General features: G+C 44.3%; 1 protein-coding gene across 3 annotated transcripts in view; it reads left to right on the plus strand.

The window, feature by feature from the left end:
- Positions 1-1,867: 1,867 nt before the first annotated feature.
- LOC141805125 (patatin-like phospholipase domain-containing protein 7) overlaps positions 1,868-14,080 on the plus strand; it is a 66,340-nt gene continuing 54,127 nt past the window's right edge. For 2 of the 3 annotated variants that reach the window (XM_074689877.1, XM_074689876.1), the window contains exons 1-16: positions 1,868-1,988; positions 2,404-2,446; positions 3,714-3,791; positions 4,099-4,186; positions 4,376-4,455; positions 4,749-4,849; positions 4,972-5,112; positions 5,204-5,363; positions 5,824-5,904; positions 6,641-6,769; positions 6,923-7,003; positions 7,383-7,512; positions 7,678-7,757; positions 7,898-8,053; positions 8,226-8,303; positions 8,566-8,771. In XM_074689877.1, the coding sequence (XP_074545978.1) occupies positions 2,405-2,446; positions 3,714-3,791; positions 4,099-4,186; positions 4,376-4,455; positions 4,749-4,849; positions 4,972-5,112; positions 5,204-5,363; positions 5,824-5,904; positions 6,641-6,769; positions 6,923-7,003; positions 7,383-7,512; positions 7,678-7,757; positions 7,898-8,053; positions 8,226-8,303; positions 8,566-8,771 (1,631 nt within the window). In that variant the 5' untranslated portion in view covers positions 1,868-1,988; position 2,404. The remainder of the gene's footprint in view (positions 1,989-2,403; positions 2,447-3,713; positions 3,792-4,098; positions 4,187-4,375; positions 4,456-4,748; positions 4,850-4,971; positions 5,113-5,203; positions 5,364-5,823; positions 5,905-6,640; positions 6,770-6,922; positions 7,004-7,382; positions 7,513-7,677; positions 7,758-7,897; positions 8,054-8,225; positions 8,304-8,565; positions 8,772-14,080) is intronic. The other variant, XM_074689878.1, reaches the window with a different exon arrangement.

The raw sequence follows: 14,080 nt of genomic DNA on the forward strand, positions 1-14,080 counted from the left end.
TGACATCACACATATGTCTTTGTTCCAGTGGTTTCCATGGTGATGATAAATCTCTATTCATTTAAATGGGAGCGAAATAATAGAATAGAATAGAATAGAAAAGAAAATACTTTTTTTATCCCCGAGGGGAAATTCAGGAGTCACCGCAGCATTAAAGAAAACAAAAGTAAGAAAGAGTATAGAAAGTGCAAAAATGTCCATAAGAAATTAGATGACGACATCCCGTCCACCACTCGTCCACCACTCTCCAGCCCAGCCAGTCTCCACCTCCACAGGGTCCAGGACTGAGCCTCCCCAGCAGTCTGTTCAGTCTCTGTCTCCTGGATCCTGTCTGCTCACAGCAGGCGAAGCTCCTCCCATGTGTCCCGGCGTCCGATGTCAGCTCCGTCAGCCACGTCCGTGAACAGCACGATGCTGCTGGGTTAGCACAGCTAGCTCATCCATCCCCCGGAGCGAGATCCCACGTTCCCAACAACGATGGATGGAAGGACAGGTCCACGTCGTCACCTCCCAGCTCATATCTGAGAACCAGCACGTCGTCCTCACCTCCTCCTCAGCTCGAGGGAAATCATCAAGCCCTACACTAGTTAGCATTGACATGCTACAGGCTGCTAACAGCTAATTTTGCATGTAAACAATGCAGCCATGGTTACATGAAGGATCTCCAGACAAACACAGGAGAAAAGTAGTAAAAAATACCGCCGAAGCCACAAAAAGTTTTGTGTCCGTGACCGACAATGAACCATACAAAGTGATGATCCACTCCAAATACAAAGATGACGAAAAAGAGACGAAAAAATTACAAGAAACGGACAAAGACGAGAGAGCTGCTGCAACAGGCAGCTACTTGGGTAGCGCCTAGCAACCAGTGCCCGATGATAAAGGAATCTATTCATTTCCATTGGTCTGAAACTGCAAAAGAATTTAATAAAGCCAAAAATATTGTGATATAGACCAAAAGTTTGACCAAATTTACCACTCAGTCATACTATGCTAAACAATCAAAAAATAAGCTCAAATTGAATGATTTAAAAAAAAAAAATGTGTTGTTCCTCTGTGCTAATCTCGGTGATGTGATGAAGTAATGTTGGAACAAGATGTGTGATAGTTTACTTATCTCTACAGAGGAATATCTATAATAGATTGAGCAGCACCATGACATCACTCTGACAGCAACATTTCATCTCATCGGTTGGAATGCCTGCTATTGACAACGCAATGAACCATCCCTTGTTTAAAAAGTAATTAATACCCTGACTAGATCTTGAAAAGAGTACTTTGTACTTTTACTAAAGTATTATTTCAACACCAGTAATTTTACTTGTAGTTGAGTAAAATTTAAGCAATGTTACAGTACTTGTACTTGAGTACAAAGTTTTAGAACTCTTTCTAGAACATAAGCATATTACAGCGCTGGGCTGTTATGCTGTAGAGACAAGTGAGAAAAAAAGTTTCAAGAAGTGATACTTTTGGCAGATTTGACATTTCATGGGAGTTATTCCAGATATTTGCTACAAACAAAACAAACAACAACAACAAAAATGCTTCTTGTTTTTCAAACTGATTAAAGTGCGGTGGCCTTTGATCATCCAGCTAAAATACAACACCCGAGCAGAGTACAAGCACCACCGTTAATACGTTTCATTATGTGCTTAACACCATTATAAACCTGACTTCTTAGGTTACCTATATGTGTTTTGTGCTATTTTATGAGGACACGCTCAGTCAAATAAGCTTATTTTCTGAGGTGGCTTGATTTGATCCTGTAAACAGGAAGACTGGGGTGTGTCTGCGCTCATCCTGATTGGACAATGACGTCGAACATTACCAAGGCAACAACAGTCATCACATCCGTGATTGGTGGGATTTGGAAGTAGGCAGGGCTTCGTGACAGCAACAGAAAACTTTGTTAGCTGCCTGCTAACTTTACTCAACCATCTGTATGGTATGTCACTTTCTTAAAGAAGCAACCAAGAAGTCCTCGAAAAGTAAGTCTAACATCTTGTTTTCGCTGTGAAATCGTAATGTTAAGGTTAGACATCGACTTTGGTAAATACCACTTCAAGATGTCTCATCCGAATTCAGCCAGATGCTAGCTAATTGTTAGTGAGGCTAACGTTATGCTACAGCTAACGTTCACAACTGTGAATCATCAGATGGAAATAAACATCAGTATTCTGATTGATTTGAAGGTTCATCACCAAGTTTGTTGTTAGCCCTTTCACGTGACTAGTCAAATGACTAGCTTCCCTGTCGGCGTAGCATGCTGATAAATCAAAATCTATGTTCCTCTTTACAAAGTTTTCCACTTTTTCCATCGATACTCCATGAAATGCAACCTTTTCTCTTAAACCATTATGCAAAATCGCACACCAAGGGCTAATTTTTACCCTACTCTTGCAGGATGGACCATGATGAGGATGGGACTTTGTGCAGATGGCCAAGTGTAACTCCCTTTCCTCGTTTTAACATCTAGAATAGCAGCCAAACAGTGTGGACAGGCAGTTTAATGCCAAGTATTATACTGAGTGTCAGTCAACTGGGCAGTTGTGAGTTACAGTACATAGTATTTTATTCAATTCGGCCTTGTGCTTTCTGCCTACACGTCCGAAGTTAGTTTCTGAGCAACATACGCAGCACGACTTTTTTCTCTTCTGTTCTCTCAGTAGAAAAACAACAACTACAAAGAAGTCAGTAGAAAACTAACTGGCACAATTTTGATGACAAAAACACATGTGAGGAATTAGTATTTACTGCTTTTAGTTTTTGCCAAATAATTTCAGCCATAAAACTTTGCAGAGCTGGTAAGGTGAGGTGAAGGTGTAACTTGGTACATTTGTTACAGGTATTCAGAACTATAATCTGATGTTTAACAAATTAAGAACACTTATTGATCTTTGCTGAAATAATTCAAGAATTACGTCTATCAATAAGTTTACCATTAGTAGTGGTCATATTTGAATAGTGAAACAATCATTATTTTAGCTCACTAAAATGTAGTTATTTTGCTGTCATACTGGTTATTGAGTAATAATTTAATGGATTGGTGTATTTATGGTGTGACTAACTTAATCTTAATAGATTTCAATTAAGATTTCTTCCTAAGTCACTTTGAATGAATGAATGACTATTTTGTTCATGTAGATGACAAACAGTAAGTAACACAGATAAATGATAACCAGAAAATATGAAAACAAAACACGACAATCACTTTTTAAGATTCTTGGTTTACATGAGTGAAAAGGAGTGGGAAGAAGTATCAACTTATTTAACCCTACCCCTTTGAAATGTCTTATATTGAATTATAGCTCTGTCTTTTATTCTCTAACAATTTTAAACCATGTAAAGTTGATTTACAGTGTATCATTGATACAGAAAAATACTGTTTTTTACTCCACCAAGTCACAGAATTTTAGAGCTTTGGATTACAAAAGAATTAATTTGTGTATGCCTGAAAATCAGCATTATTAATAATTCTGATCGCTCTTTTTTGCAGAATGAGAAGTGGTTCTAGGGAAGTCCCCATGTCTCTGAACAGTAATCTAGATAAGAAAGAATTAGTGAATTATACAGAATAGATTAATAAGTGAATTATACAGAATGTACATTTTGAAGGAAAATGGTTGAAGTCTGTTTCCTTTAGCTGCTGTACTCAACAGCAATCTGCTGTCAGCTGTATCGAGGAGACTTTGTTAACCTTATGTGTTTTTCAGGTTCTCAACCAATACAGCAAAGGTGACATCACAGCACGTGTGCAGAAGTTTGTGGAAGAAAGGATGCAGACCACCATGGTATAAAAACCAATTCAAAAACATCATTTGCTTTATGCAAGCAGAAAAACCACTGCCATCCATTCACTACTGCCAGTCTGGGAGGTTTACAACTAATTAATAATATTAAGGATTGGCAAGTTACCTCTTTGATTAGTGTGATTGAAAGTGATGAGTAACAATATTATGTTTACTTTGCTTGGCATGTAACTTGTGTAACTGTAAGATTATGTTCCCTATCAACCAGCTTAGTCGTCACCCATCAGGTACACTGTATACTTCCTAATGTAACTAACAAATCCCTTCAATGCTCTTGTCTATTTTTCAGCTCACCGGTGCACTTATTGGAGCTGCAGTGGCTGTTTCACTTATTGGGATTGTGGTTCTGTTTCTGTACAGGACGTTCAAGCTTTCTCGTAAGTTATCAAATCTCTTCCCGGACTCCTGCTCGTTCTTATCACTTACTATGTTAAGTGCCTTTTTTGTGTCTGAAATAATAGGGGGTGACTCCTCTGGAACATCTATCATTTTTTTTCTCTCTTTTTTTCCAGAAAGTGTTTTAAAGATTTATTGATATTCAATCTATTTTTCTCTTTTCTGGCAAGGACAACAGCCTGGTGTACGACAGTACCGATTCAGAAAACGGGACAAAGTGCTTTTCTATGGAAGGAAGATAATGCGAAAGGTTTCCTTTACATTCACAAAAATATGGTCTGATTGATTCATCTCGGCATTTGGTGTTAGGCTGAAAACTGGGCATTGGAGGGTTTTTAAGAAATATTTTTTCATGAATCAAATTATATTTAACACCCACCTCCATTTGTTGTGTTTATTGATTTACCGCCACAGAAAGCATTGTGCAGGGAGATAAGCACCTTTTTCTGCACCGTAATAAATCACTGTGCATCTTTTTAACACATGAGGTATCTTATTCTTGCTGCTATTAGCTAAAATCTGAAATATGTTTATTTTTCTTAGGTCCAGACTCTGTCCTCTATTCCACCCAGTTCCTCTACCTCAGCATCAAAGCAACCACAGCGCATACGCAAGAGAACCAAAGTTCTAAGCATAGCTCGCAAGTATGCTTCATGAGAACATTTATTTATTCTGGGTGGAAGAGAAACCTTAAAACAATCCCTCAGAGTAACTGGAGCTTAAATAAATATTGAATAACGGATGATTTTTGTGCCTTTCTAAAAAGAATCTTGAGGATTCGTAAAGATCCTCCCACACTGCAGCCAAAGGAGCCTCCCCCCTCCCTGCTGGAAGCTGACCTAACAGAATTTGATGTGCAGAGTTCAAACTTGCCTTCAGAGGTCCTCTACATGTTGAAAAATGTTAGGTAGGCATATATGCCACTATTCCCTATTTAGCTTCTCCAATATGTTGTTTCTCCTTTTCATTTTTTATAAATTGTCTGCATCTTGTTGCAGAGTCTTGGGACATTTTGAGAAGCCTGTCTTTCTCGAGCTGTGCCGCCACATGGTGTTTATTGAGCTGCAGGAAGGTGAAGGTCTTTTCAGGCCAGGAGATGACGACGACAGCATTTACGTGGTGCAGGATGGACAACTTGAGCTCTGCATCCAGGAAAGCGTATGTGGAGAACATGTTCCCAAAATGCAGCCGTACTATTCTTTTCACTTTATGGCACTGAAACATGGACTAATCATCAGTGGGGGGGCTCTGATCAGTTAAATTGGCCAAATATCCATGAAGTGCAGCCAGAGAATATGTATACTTTAATCTAGATTGTAATTTCTTCATTGCCTCTTCCCAGTCATGCCCACAGAATGTGAACTAATACAACTAGCAGGGGGCAGTAATGCAACAAAGTAAAAAAATGAAGAGGATAACACAGCTCCCTGTTGTCTGTTTTTAGATGTGTGGCTCTGTCTTTATCTGCCACTGTCAATAATAACAAATAATGAGTGCAAATATTACTCTTACTGCTGATATATGAGAGTCACATGGCAGTACAGAAATATCTTGAGAAATACAAAGCCTTTGGTGCATTCCTGGTTTTCCTGTTTGTTTTTTTTCCCTTTCTTTTAAGGATGGTACAGAACCAGTCGTAAAGGATGTGCACCCAGGAGACAGCGTCCACAGCCTGCTCAGTATTCTGGACATCATCACTGTGAGCCCCTGATTTCCTCCATCCACCCATCAGACTGTCTCCCCTGTTTCTGTCCTCGTTTGCGCACTGATCTGTTTGTTCCTCAGCTTACTGGCTACTCTCAAATGTTCACATTTTCTGCAATGCCATCTTTTCTATTTTTATTCAACTCACTCTTCTATCCATTATTTTGATTTTTCCCAAGTCTCATTTAATCGAGGTATTTCTTTGAGATGCATAGTTTAATTTGTTCATTTCATGAGAATTTAATGTTTCATAATTCCGGTAATTCTTAAGGTTTTCACTGATTAATATTTTTAAAAAAAAAGAAATACAATTTCTTTTGCAGACTCTGTATTTGTTGGAAATAGACTGAGCTGACCAAAAAAGCTTTTAAAATCAAAATTCATTGATTAGAAAAAGAAAAAAACATGGTCTTAATAATATTTTAAGGACATATCATTATACGTATCATTGTACAAAAAAATGGAACTGTGAAAATGTTGGAAAATTGAAAGTGTTTCTTTTTTTTATTCAATCTAAAATACAAGAAGTAAATAACTTTGGATTAGAAAAGTGTCTAAAGTTTATAACACAAATGCTGCAGGTTTTAAACTTGCTACAACTAAGATTAAGAGGAAAATGGCCTTTGTGCACTTAAATTGTCACATTGGACAAATGGGTGGCTAAGTCAACCATAAGTATACGGTCTGCTCTGACCTACTTTCTTCTGATTTAATCATTTTTCCATTTGCAGGGTTTCCCAGCTCCGTATAAGACTGTCTCTGCACGTGCTGCCACCCGCTCAACTATCTTGCGGTTACCTGCATCAGCTTTTGAGTCTGTGTTTAGGAAGTACCCAGAAACACTTGTTCGTGTCATTCAGGTAACAGATTGCCCAACTGTACACGCAGGGTATGTCATGTTTGTATTATGTGACTTATCGGAACAATTCAAAATGTAATAATTTGATCCAATTTGGTTGTAACTGCATCTGCTGTATAATGTGTTCTGCTCTGTTTTATTCCATGTGCTGTAGATAATTATGGTGCGCCTCCAAAGAGTCACCTTCTTGGCATTACATAACTATTTGGGCCTCACAACTGAGCTCTTCAATCCGGTAGGGGGGAACTAATTAGTGCTCACACATTTGTGTGTAAACACACATTTACAGTCCTCCAGAGGCTGGCTATGAATTCCTGCAAAAACAAGCACAAAGTCACAAGGACACAAGGACACAATGACACAATGTCCTTGCATTAACAAGGACACACACACACACACACACACACACACACACACACACACACACACACACACACACACACACACACACACACACACACACACAATCTGCTTTTAGATTAAGTTTTTGTTCACTCTTTTATACTTGACATTTTTTTCAATTAAAAATGTTAAGTGCAATTCCAAATTTTACTTCAGTCCTGACTGACAGAAGTGTTCCTTATTAACTGCTTTTTTTGTTGCTTGATTGACAGGAGAGCCAGGCAGTGCCTTTGACAAATATAAACAACATGATGGCAGAGGTAAACTCAGTGAAGACCCCCCGTCGTTTGCACTTTCAGGACGAGTTGCCTGCTGGAACCACAGAGAGCCCCACAGAGACAGGTTACACTCACACTTGGCGCGCACACACACACACACACACACACACACACACACACACACACACACACACACACACACACACACACACACACACACACACACACACACACACACACACACACACACACACAGAGTAACACTAAAACTCTCCTCCCTTGTCTGCAGGTAATGACCTGAACATGGCTTATGACCGTGCTCAACTTTCAGTAGAAGAGGCTCCACCTAGTCCTGTCATCCCTTCCAAAGTAATAACCCCAAATCTTGTTCTGGTTAACATTTTCTATTTAGTTACCCTAATCATAAAAGTCCCAACATCCATGGCAGCTTCTGCTGCTGGTTGTCATGCAATTCCATGTTTATCCCTGTCTTATATCTGTCATTACAGTCCAGTCTGAAGAAAAGTGCAACGTTGCAGCACACACCCTCTGAAGTGTTTTACTACACAGACAGTGGGGGGCACCCCAATGCCATCCATCTCAACAAGAGCTGCGCAATCTTCCAAGCTGCAAAAAAAGACCTGCTGGGAATCATCCAGCTGCAGGTGATTGGCTGATCCCAGAAAATGAACACCAACAGGGATATTTGCAAAGTGACATATGTTAAGGGATATTTTTAATATACAGTGTGAGCGTGTAAGTCCTGAAACATACAAGAAAGCTCTGTGATATTTAGCGGCTATTTGAATATTTGATCTGTCTTTTTTCCTGCCAAAGGACCCCAGTTTGCTTGAGGGCAGAGTGACCCTCCATCAGGTCAAAGCTGGTTCTGTGGTTGCTCGTCAGGGAGACCAGGTTAGACCAGCATTTGTACAACTCCTGCAGAGACATTTCGGGGGGGGGGGGGGTTGAAACCAGTTTCAATGGAATAGCCTTATGTCTTTTATACGTTTCTTATAGAGGACTTTCTACCTTTTCTACTGAAATTTAAAGGAGTAGTTTGTTAAAAATATGACTCTGAACACAAATGTTTTAGCAAATCAGTGTGTTCTATAAGCTCATCTTTATGCCAAATTGCTGACTACAAACTGTGTCCTCTTTTCTCCTGGTGCTTCAGGAGGTGAGCATTCAGTTTGTAATTTCTGGCCTCCTCCACGTTTACCAGCGGATGATTGACCGTGAAGAAGACACACGTCTGTTTGTGACGCACCCAGGAGAGCTTGTGGGTCAGCTTGCTGTCCTGACAGGGGAGCCGCTCATATTTACTGTTCGAGCCCAGCGAGACTGCAGCTTCCTCTCCATTTCCAAGACCCACTTCTATGAGTCAGCCACATGAACACATCTCCATGCACCAAATATGTAGACCAATGTGAAAATATGGCCTCTTGGCAAAACTTTGCGGTGGATAGAGAAATTACAAAACCTAAATTATTTTGTGCTTGCCATGCTTCTTTTTGAAACACATCAAGATTAACACTAATGCCTGTTTGTGAACTACAAAAGTAAGTGAGGTCATCAGTCATAAGTTTGACAATTTAAATATGGTAATTTTTAAAGCCTGTAACCTCTTTGGGGAGTAACATCTAAAACTTCTTTGAGCGCCAAAAAAAGCATTTTATTACAAATGAAATATATTATTGTTATTGTTATTGTTATTATTATTATTATTATTATTATAAGATGAGGTCATTGACAACACAATGAAGAACATTTTTGCTTTTAATGTAGCAGGATCAGAATTTTTTTTTTTTACTTCTGAAAATAACAGCAAGAATGAGAGCCACCACTTTGTAAACAGGGAGTGCTACAGTCAACACAAATGTCAAGTTTTATTTCATCCTTCCTGACTGCCAGAGGCAGTTCTTCTCACTGGATGTCTCCATCTCGCGCAAGCGCAGGTGGAGTATTAATATAAACAAAGTCGCGTGTGACCCCGGATGACCCGTGGAAGGTGTAACTACCGATGCCATCTGGGCACTCATTCCCTTAATTCTTCTTGCTGACGCAGGTCAAATGCTTATTATAGCATTTGATGAAAGGACTGTTGCTTGTAGCCTTGAGACTGCTAGGTCGGAGTTGCGAGTTGTTTGTCCTCTAGAGGCTGCAACAAATTTCCCGTTTTAGGAAGGAGCAGCGTTAGCCTTTACCTTCACATTGGATGGTTAGCAGAGTGCCCTGCTGGAGCCTATCGAAGACGACCGGTAAGAGAGTGCACGCTCGGCATCGACCGTTTCTTCTGAGGTATCAGCAAAGGCAGCGCTCTTGCTTCCCTTTCTACGATATCACATAAGTATAGCTTCTAATTCACAGTTAACAGGGGCTAGGTGGTAACAAGAGCGTGTTCCCTCCGTGTAGCTCCCTTACTATAGTGCCTGCAACGGCAGTGTTCTCGCTGCCTTCTCGCTGAAGCTACTGAGTACAGATCTAACTGCACAGTTAGCATAGTGCTCCCACGGGAGCAAACTCTAAGTTGTGCCTCTAACTGAAGCGCCAGTGACGGCCGTGCTCTCACTGCCCTCTCACTGAAGCTTGTAAGTGTTGAACAGTTGACATAGTGCTTCCTCTAGGGCTACCTGTTGTTGTTCCGATACCAGTGACGGCCGTGCTCTCGCTGCCCTCTCACTGAAGCTTGGAAGTATTGAACAGTTGGCATAGTGCGCCCACTGTTAAAACTGTTGGTGACCCGACAGGAGCGTGTATGCTGGCTGTCGTCTGTCTGTGCTGTAGTGCCAGCGACGACAGTGCTCTCGCTGCCCTGAAGGGCAGAAGTATTTCACAGTTAATGTAGTGCCTTCACTGTTTGTGTCCCGGCAGGTGACTTTCACTGAAGCTATAGCTGCACCTTGTTGTTAGGTATTGCCCACTGGTAAAGTTATCATCTGGCTGGATTGTCGTAAGGACCACCATGCTGAACTCGCATTTCTGAGTAGCATGTATGGCCCCCCTTCACCCTGAGGACGGCCATGATCTCTGCCCCTCATGTTTGTGTATCGAACATTTGAGGGAGGGATTATCCGAGGACCCGTGTATGAACTGTAGCTTTATGCCACGTACACTAAGGTCTTCAAGACTGTCCGAGGTGTAATGTTTAGTGGAGGGGACAGGCCCCCCTAGTCAGTGGAACCCTCTCTTCCTCAGCCAGGCCAATCTAGGTGGAAAGGCACAGGAGGCTCTGGGCGGCCCCCCATGTAGGAAAAAGACTAAGACTGACACGCTGTCTCAGCTGTCTAGTGAGTTGGCCCAGATGAAGTCACTCCTCCTGTCTCTGCGCCCTACTGTTATGGAGGGCGGAAGCATCAGGACTCCCCCAATGCTGGAGCTGGTCCCAGAGGAGGACATTATTTCTGTGGTGGCTTCAGCTGCACTTTTCAATGTGGATGAAAGTGGGGAGGGGCCCTCCCACGCCTCTGGGTCAGGTTCTCGCTTGTCAGCCCGTGGATTGGTGGAGGGGTCTGATGATAATTCTATGGGTTCAATACTTATGTATGGCCCTGGCTCGCTTGCACCTGGATTCGCAGCAGCCTGACCAACCTCCTTCAAGTACCTTTTTCAGACACAGCTCAGCTCCTGCTAGCTTTTCGGTTCCTCCCATAGGGGAATAACTGAGGGAGCTGCAGGCCAGCTGGAGGGACTCAAAGGCTCTCTCACAGCTGACGTCTGATGGGCGCACTTTGGCAGCCATTCAGGATGCGGCTAATTTTGGTCTGAGCCGCATGCCATCTGTTGAGCCGGCTATTGTCTCTCTTATAGTTCCCCCAGAGGAGGCTCTAAGACCTGAGGCCAGGTGCCCTCGACAACAATGCCAGGTCACTGATGACCTGCTGTGTAGAGTATATAGCTGCGTTTCCACCAAGCAGTACGGGTCGGTTCAGTACGGTTTGGGACGGTTTGGTACAGTTAAGTCTCATCCCGTTTGCGTTTCCACAGCAAACTGTGCCCTCTCGTGGTGGGCGGCGTGTAAGCCGCATGCCGGAAGCCACAGCTGGTAAACAATAGCGCGACGCCGTAGCAGCTTACCCTGCGATTAAATCCAACAAAGAAGAAAACGCGACACAATAAACAAAGAGCACGGATGGAAGACATGCAGCATTTCGTCCTCTCTGTGATTTTCATGTAACTCTCTGTTACAAAGTGCAATCAAGCTTCGTTTCAGAGACATCTGTGAGCCGCCAGGAGAAATGCAGCCGCTGTCAGGGTGAGTGACTCTTTTGACCAATCAACCGTCTGCAGTGTGTTGCTCCACCTCCCGAGAGCGGATCTGTTCAGTCTGGCACCCATATGAAAGGGTCCCAAAAAAGTGGGACGGCTCGTCTCGGTTTTAGGGATCCGTCCCGGGATGAGTCTGTGGAAACACAGCTAAAAGCGCACCGTACCGAGACGAACCGACCCGGACTGCTTGGTGAAAACGCGGCTTATGATACTGCAGCACGCATGAGCCGTATTGGTAGTTCCCTTTCCCACCTCATGCTGGCCCTGTCAGCTTCCTTGCAGCAGATGACTGTGGACGCACCCACTACTGGCCTGAGCGACACCTCATTGCATGCTTTTGCCCTTATGTCCCGAGAACTTGGGCGCCTTATGTCCACTCTAGTCCAGACCCGCTGCCAAGTCTGGCTGGCTCAGTCACCCCTGTCTGAGACATGCCGGAGGACCTATCGCGCGGTCCCATTGGAACCTGGGGAGCTGTTTGGCTCAGCAGCGGTCCAGCTTCTGGAGCAGACGGTACAAGCCGATCAGACCAGGCAGCAGTTTTCAGGGCTTCGCAGAGACATGCCGCCTCCCAGTAGGACCAGGGGTTCAGCAAGTGTGTCCCAAGAGCGCTCCCAACCACAGTCTCAAACTGCCAATTATAGGGGGCCTCAACGCCCCACGGGGGGACGAGCACGCTTTTGGCATGGCTCCACTAATTTACCCCGAGATCACCGTGCCTCAGAGCCCTCAAGGCGCCCTCCCAAGGCCCCAGGAGGCGGGGGGCGCAGGAATTGAGGCCTCGGGGCCGGCGGTCGGTCTTTTCTCCCAGCAGCAACTTTGCTGCTGGCCAGCCTGTACTTCAGACCCCTAGTGTTGTCCACACTAGCTCAGGGTTACAGGCTTCAATTCCGACGCTGGCCCCCAACCTCCAGCCAGATCAGAATGACTATCATCACGGATCCGGCAAGACTCAAGCCCTGGTCGAGGAGTTATCCGCTCTCCTGTGCCATCGAAGCCGAAGGGTGCCATCGAGCCAGTAGACCCCCTCTCACAGCCCAGGGGGTTCTACTCAACTTACTTTCTGGTAATTAAGAAAAGTGGTGGATTTCGCCCTGTCTTAGATCTCAGGGGGTTGAACCGTTTTTTAAAGACACTGCCATTCTACATGTTGAGCACAAAGGGTGTTCTTTGTGCTGTTGCCAAGGGGAATGGTTCACATCTGTGGACTTGAAGGATGCTTACTTTCACATTCCAATTGCACCTTACCACATGTGGTTTCTGCGTTTCGCATTCAGAGGCTGCCACTTCCAGTTCAAAGTACTCCAGTTCGGACTCTCTTTGTCCCCATGGATGTTCACGCGCTACATCGCTGCAACCCTTTCACCCCTGCAGTCCCAGGGAATGAAGATTATGGCAGTTCTGGACGACTGGCTGATCGGCGCGCCATTCCGTTCTCGAGCAGTTCAGGACACAGCTGCCCCCCTCTCGCACATTGCGCAGTTGGGACTCGGGGTGAACGGGGGGAAGAGCTCTCTGTCCCCTTCCCAGAGTACAACCTTCATCGGGCTGGCTCTGGATTCAGTCATTATGAAGGCCCGCCCATCAAGGCAACGGGTAGACGACATCTTGGGTCTCCTACTTCGTTTTCAAAGAGGGGTAGTACTGCCCTACATCCTTTACCTCCATCTTCTGGGCAAACTGACAGCTGCATCTGCTGTTGTGCCTCTGGGCTTACTGTCAGTATGCCCCCTGCAAAGGTGGCTGAACAGCTTTCACCTGGATGCCAGGTGGCACAGGAGCAAGAAGCTCCGGGTGTCACAGGGCTGCCTGCAGGCCCTGTCACCATGGAGGAGCAGAGCCTATCTGGTGAGGGATGTATGCCTGGGTGCCATTCCTTTTCGTCAGGAGACGGTAACTACCGATGCCTGCCTTTCAGGTTGGGGGGCTGTCTGGCAGGGCAGGATAGCTCAGGGTCAATGGTCATTGGAGAGCCGGGAGCATGTCAGCATGCTAGAGCTGTGGGCTGTGCACTTAGCACTCAGGAATCTCATGCCATACCTCAGAGGGAAACATGTGCTGATATGGTCAGACATCATCAGTGCAGTGTTTCATATAAACCACCAAGGGGGTACAAAGTCAGCTCGTATACCGCAGGTGTCACAGGATCTGCTGCGATGGGCAGCCCCCTGCCTGGCCAGCCTCCGTGCCATCTATCTGCCGGGGGAGCAGAACCAGGTGGCAGATTTCCCCTCCCGACAGAGGCCCCTTCCGGGAGAATGGCGGCTTCATCCAGACGTGGTACGGACCATATGGAGTATGTTCGGAGAGGCAGAGGTGGACCTGTTTGCCTCACGGGAGACAACCCAGTGCCCTCTTTGGTTCTCACTAAGAGAGGAAAGCAGTCCTGTGGGACAGGACGCTCTGGCTCACGAGTGGCCTGG

Source organism: Halichoeres trimaculatus, unplaced genomic scaffold, assembly GCF_033239565.1.
Source record: "Halichoeres trimaculatus isolate MK-OKI-2021-1 unplaced genomic scaffold, fHalTri1.1 fHalTri1_scaffold_16, whole genome shotgun sequence".
NCBI classification, from domain to species: domain Eukaryota; kingdom Metazoa; phylum Chordata; class Actinopteri; order Labriformes; family Labridae; genus Halichoeres; species Halichoeres trimaculatus.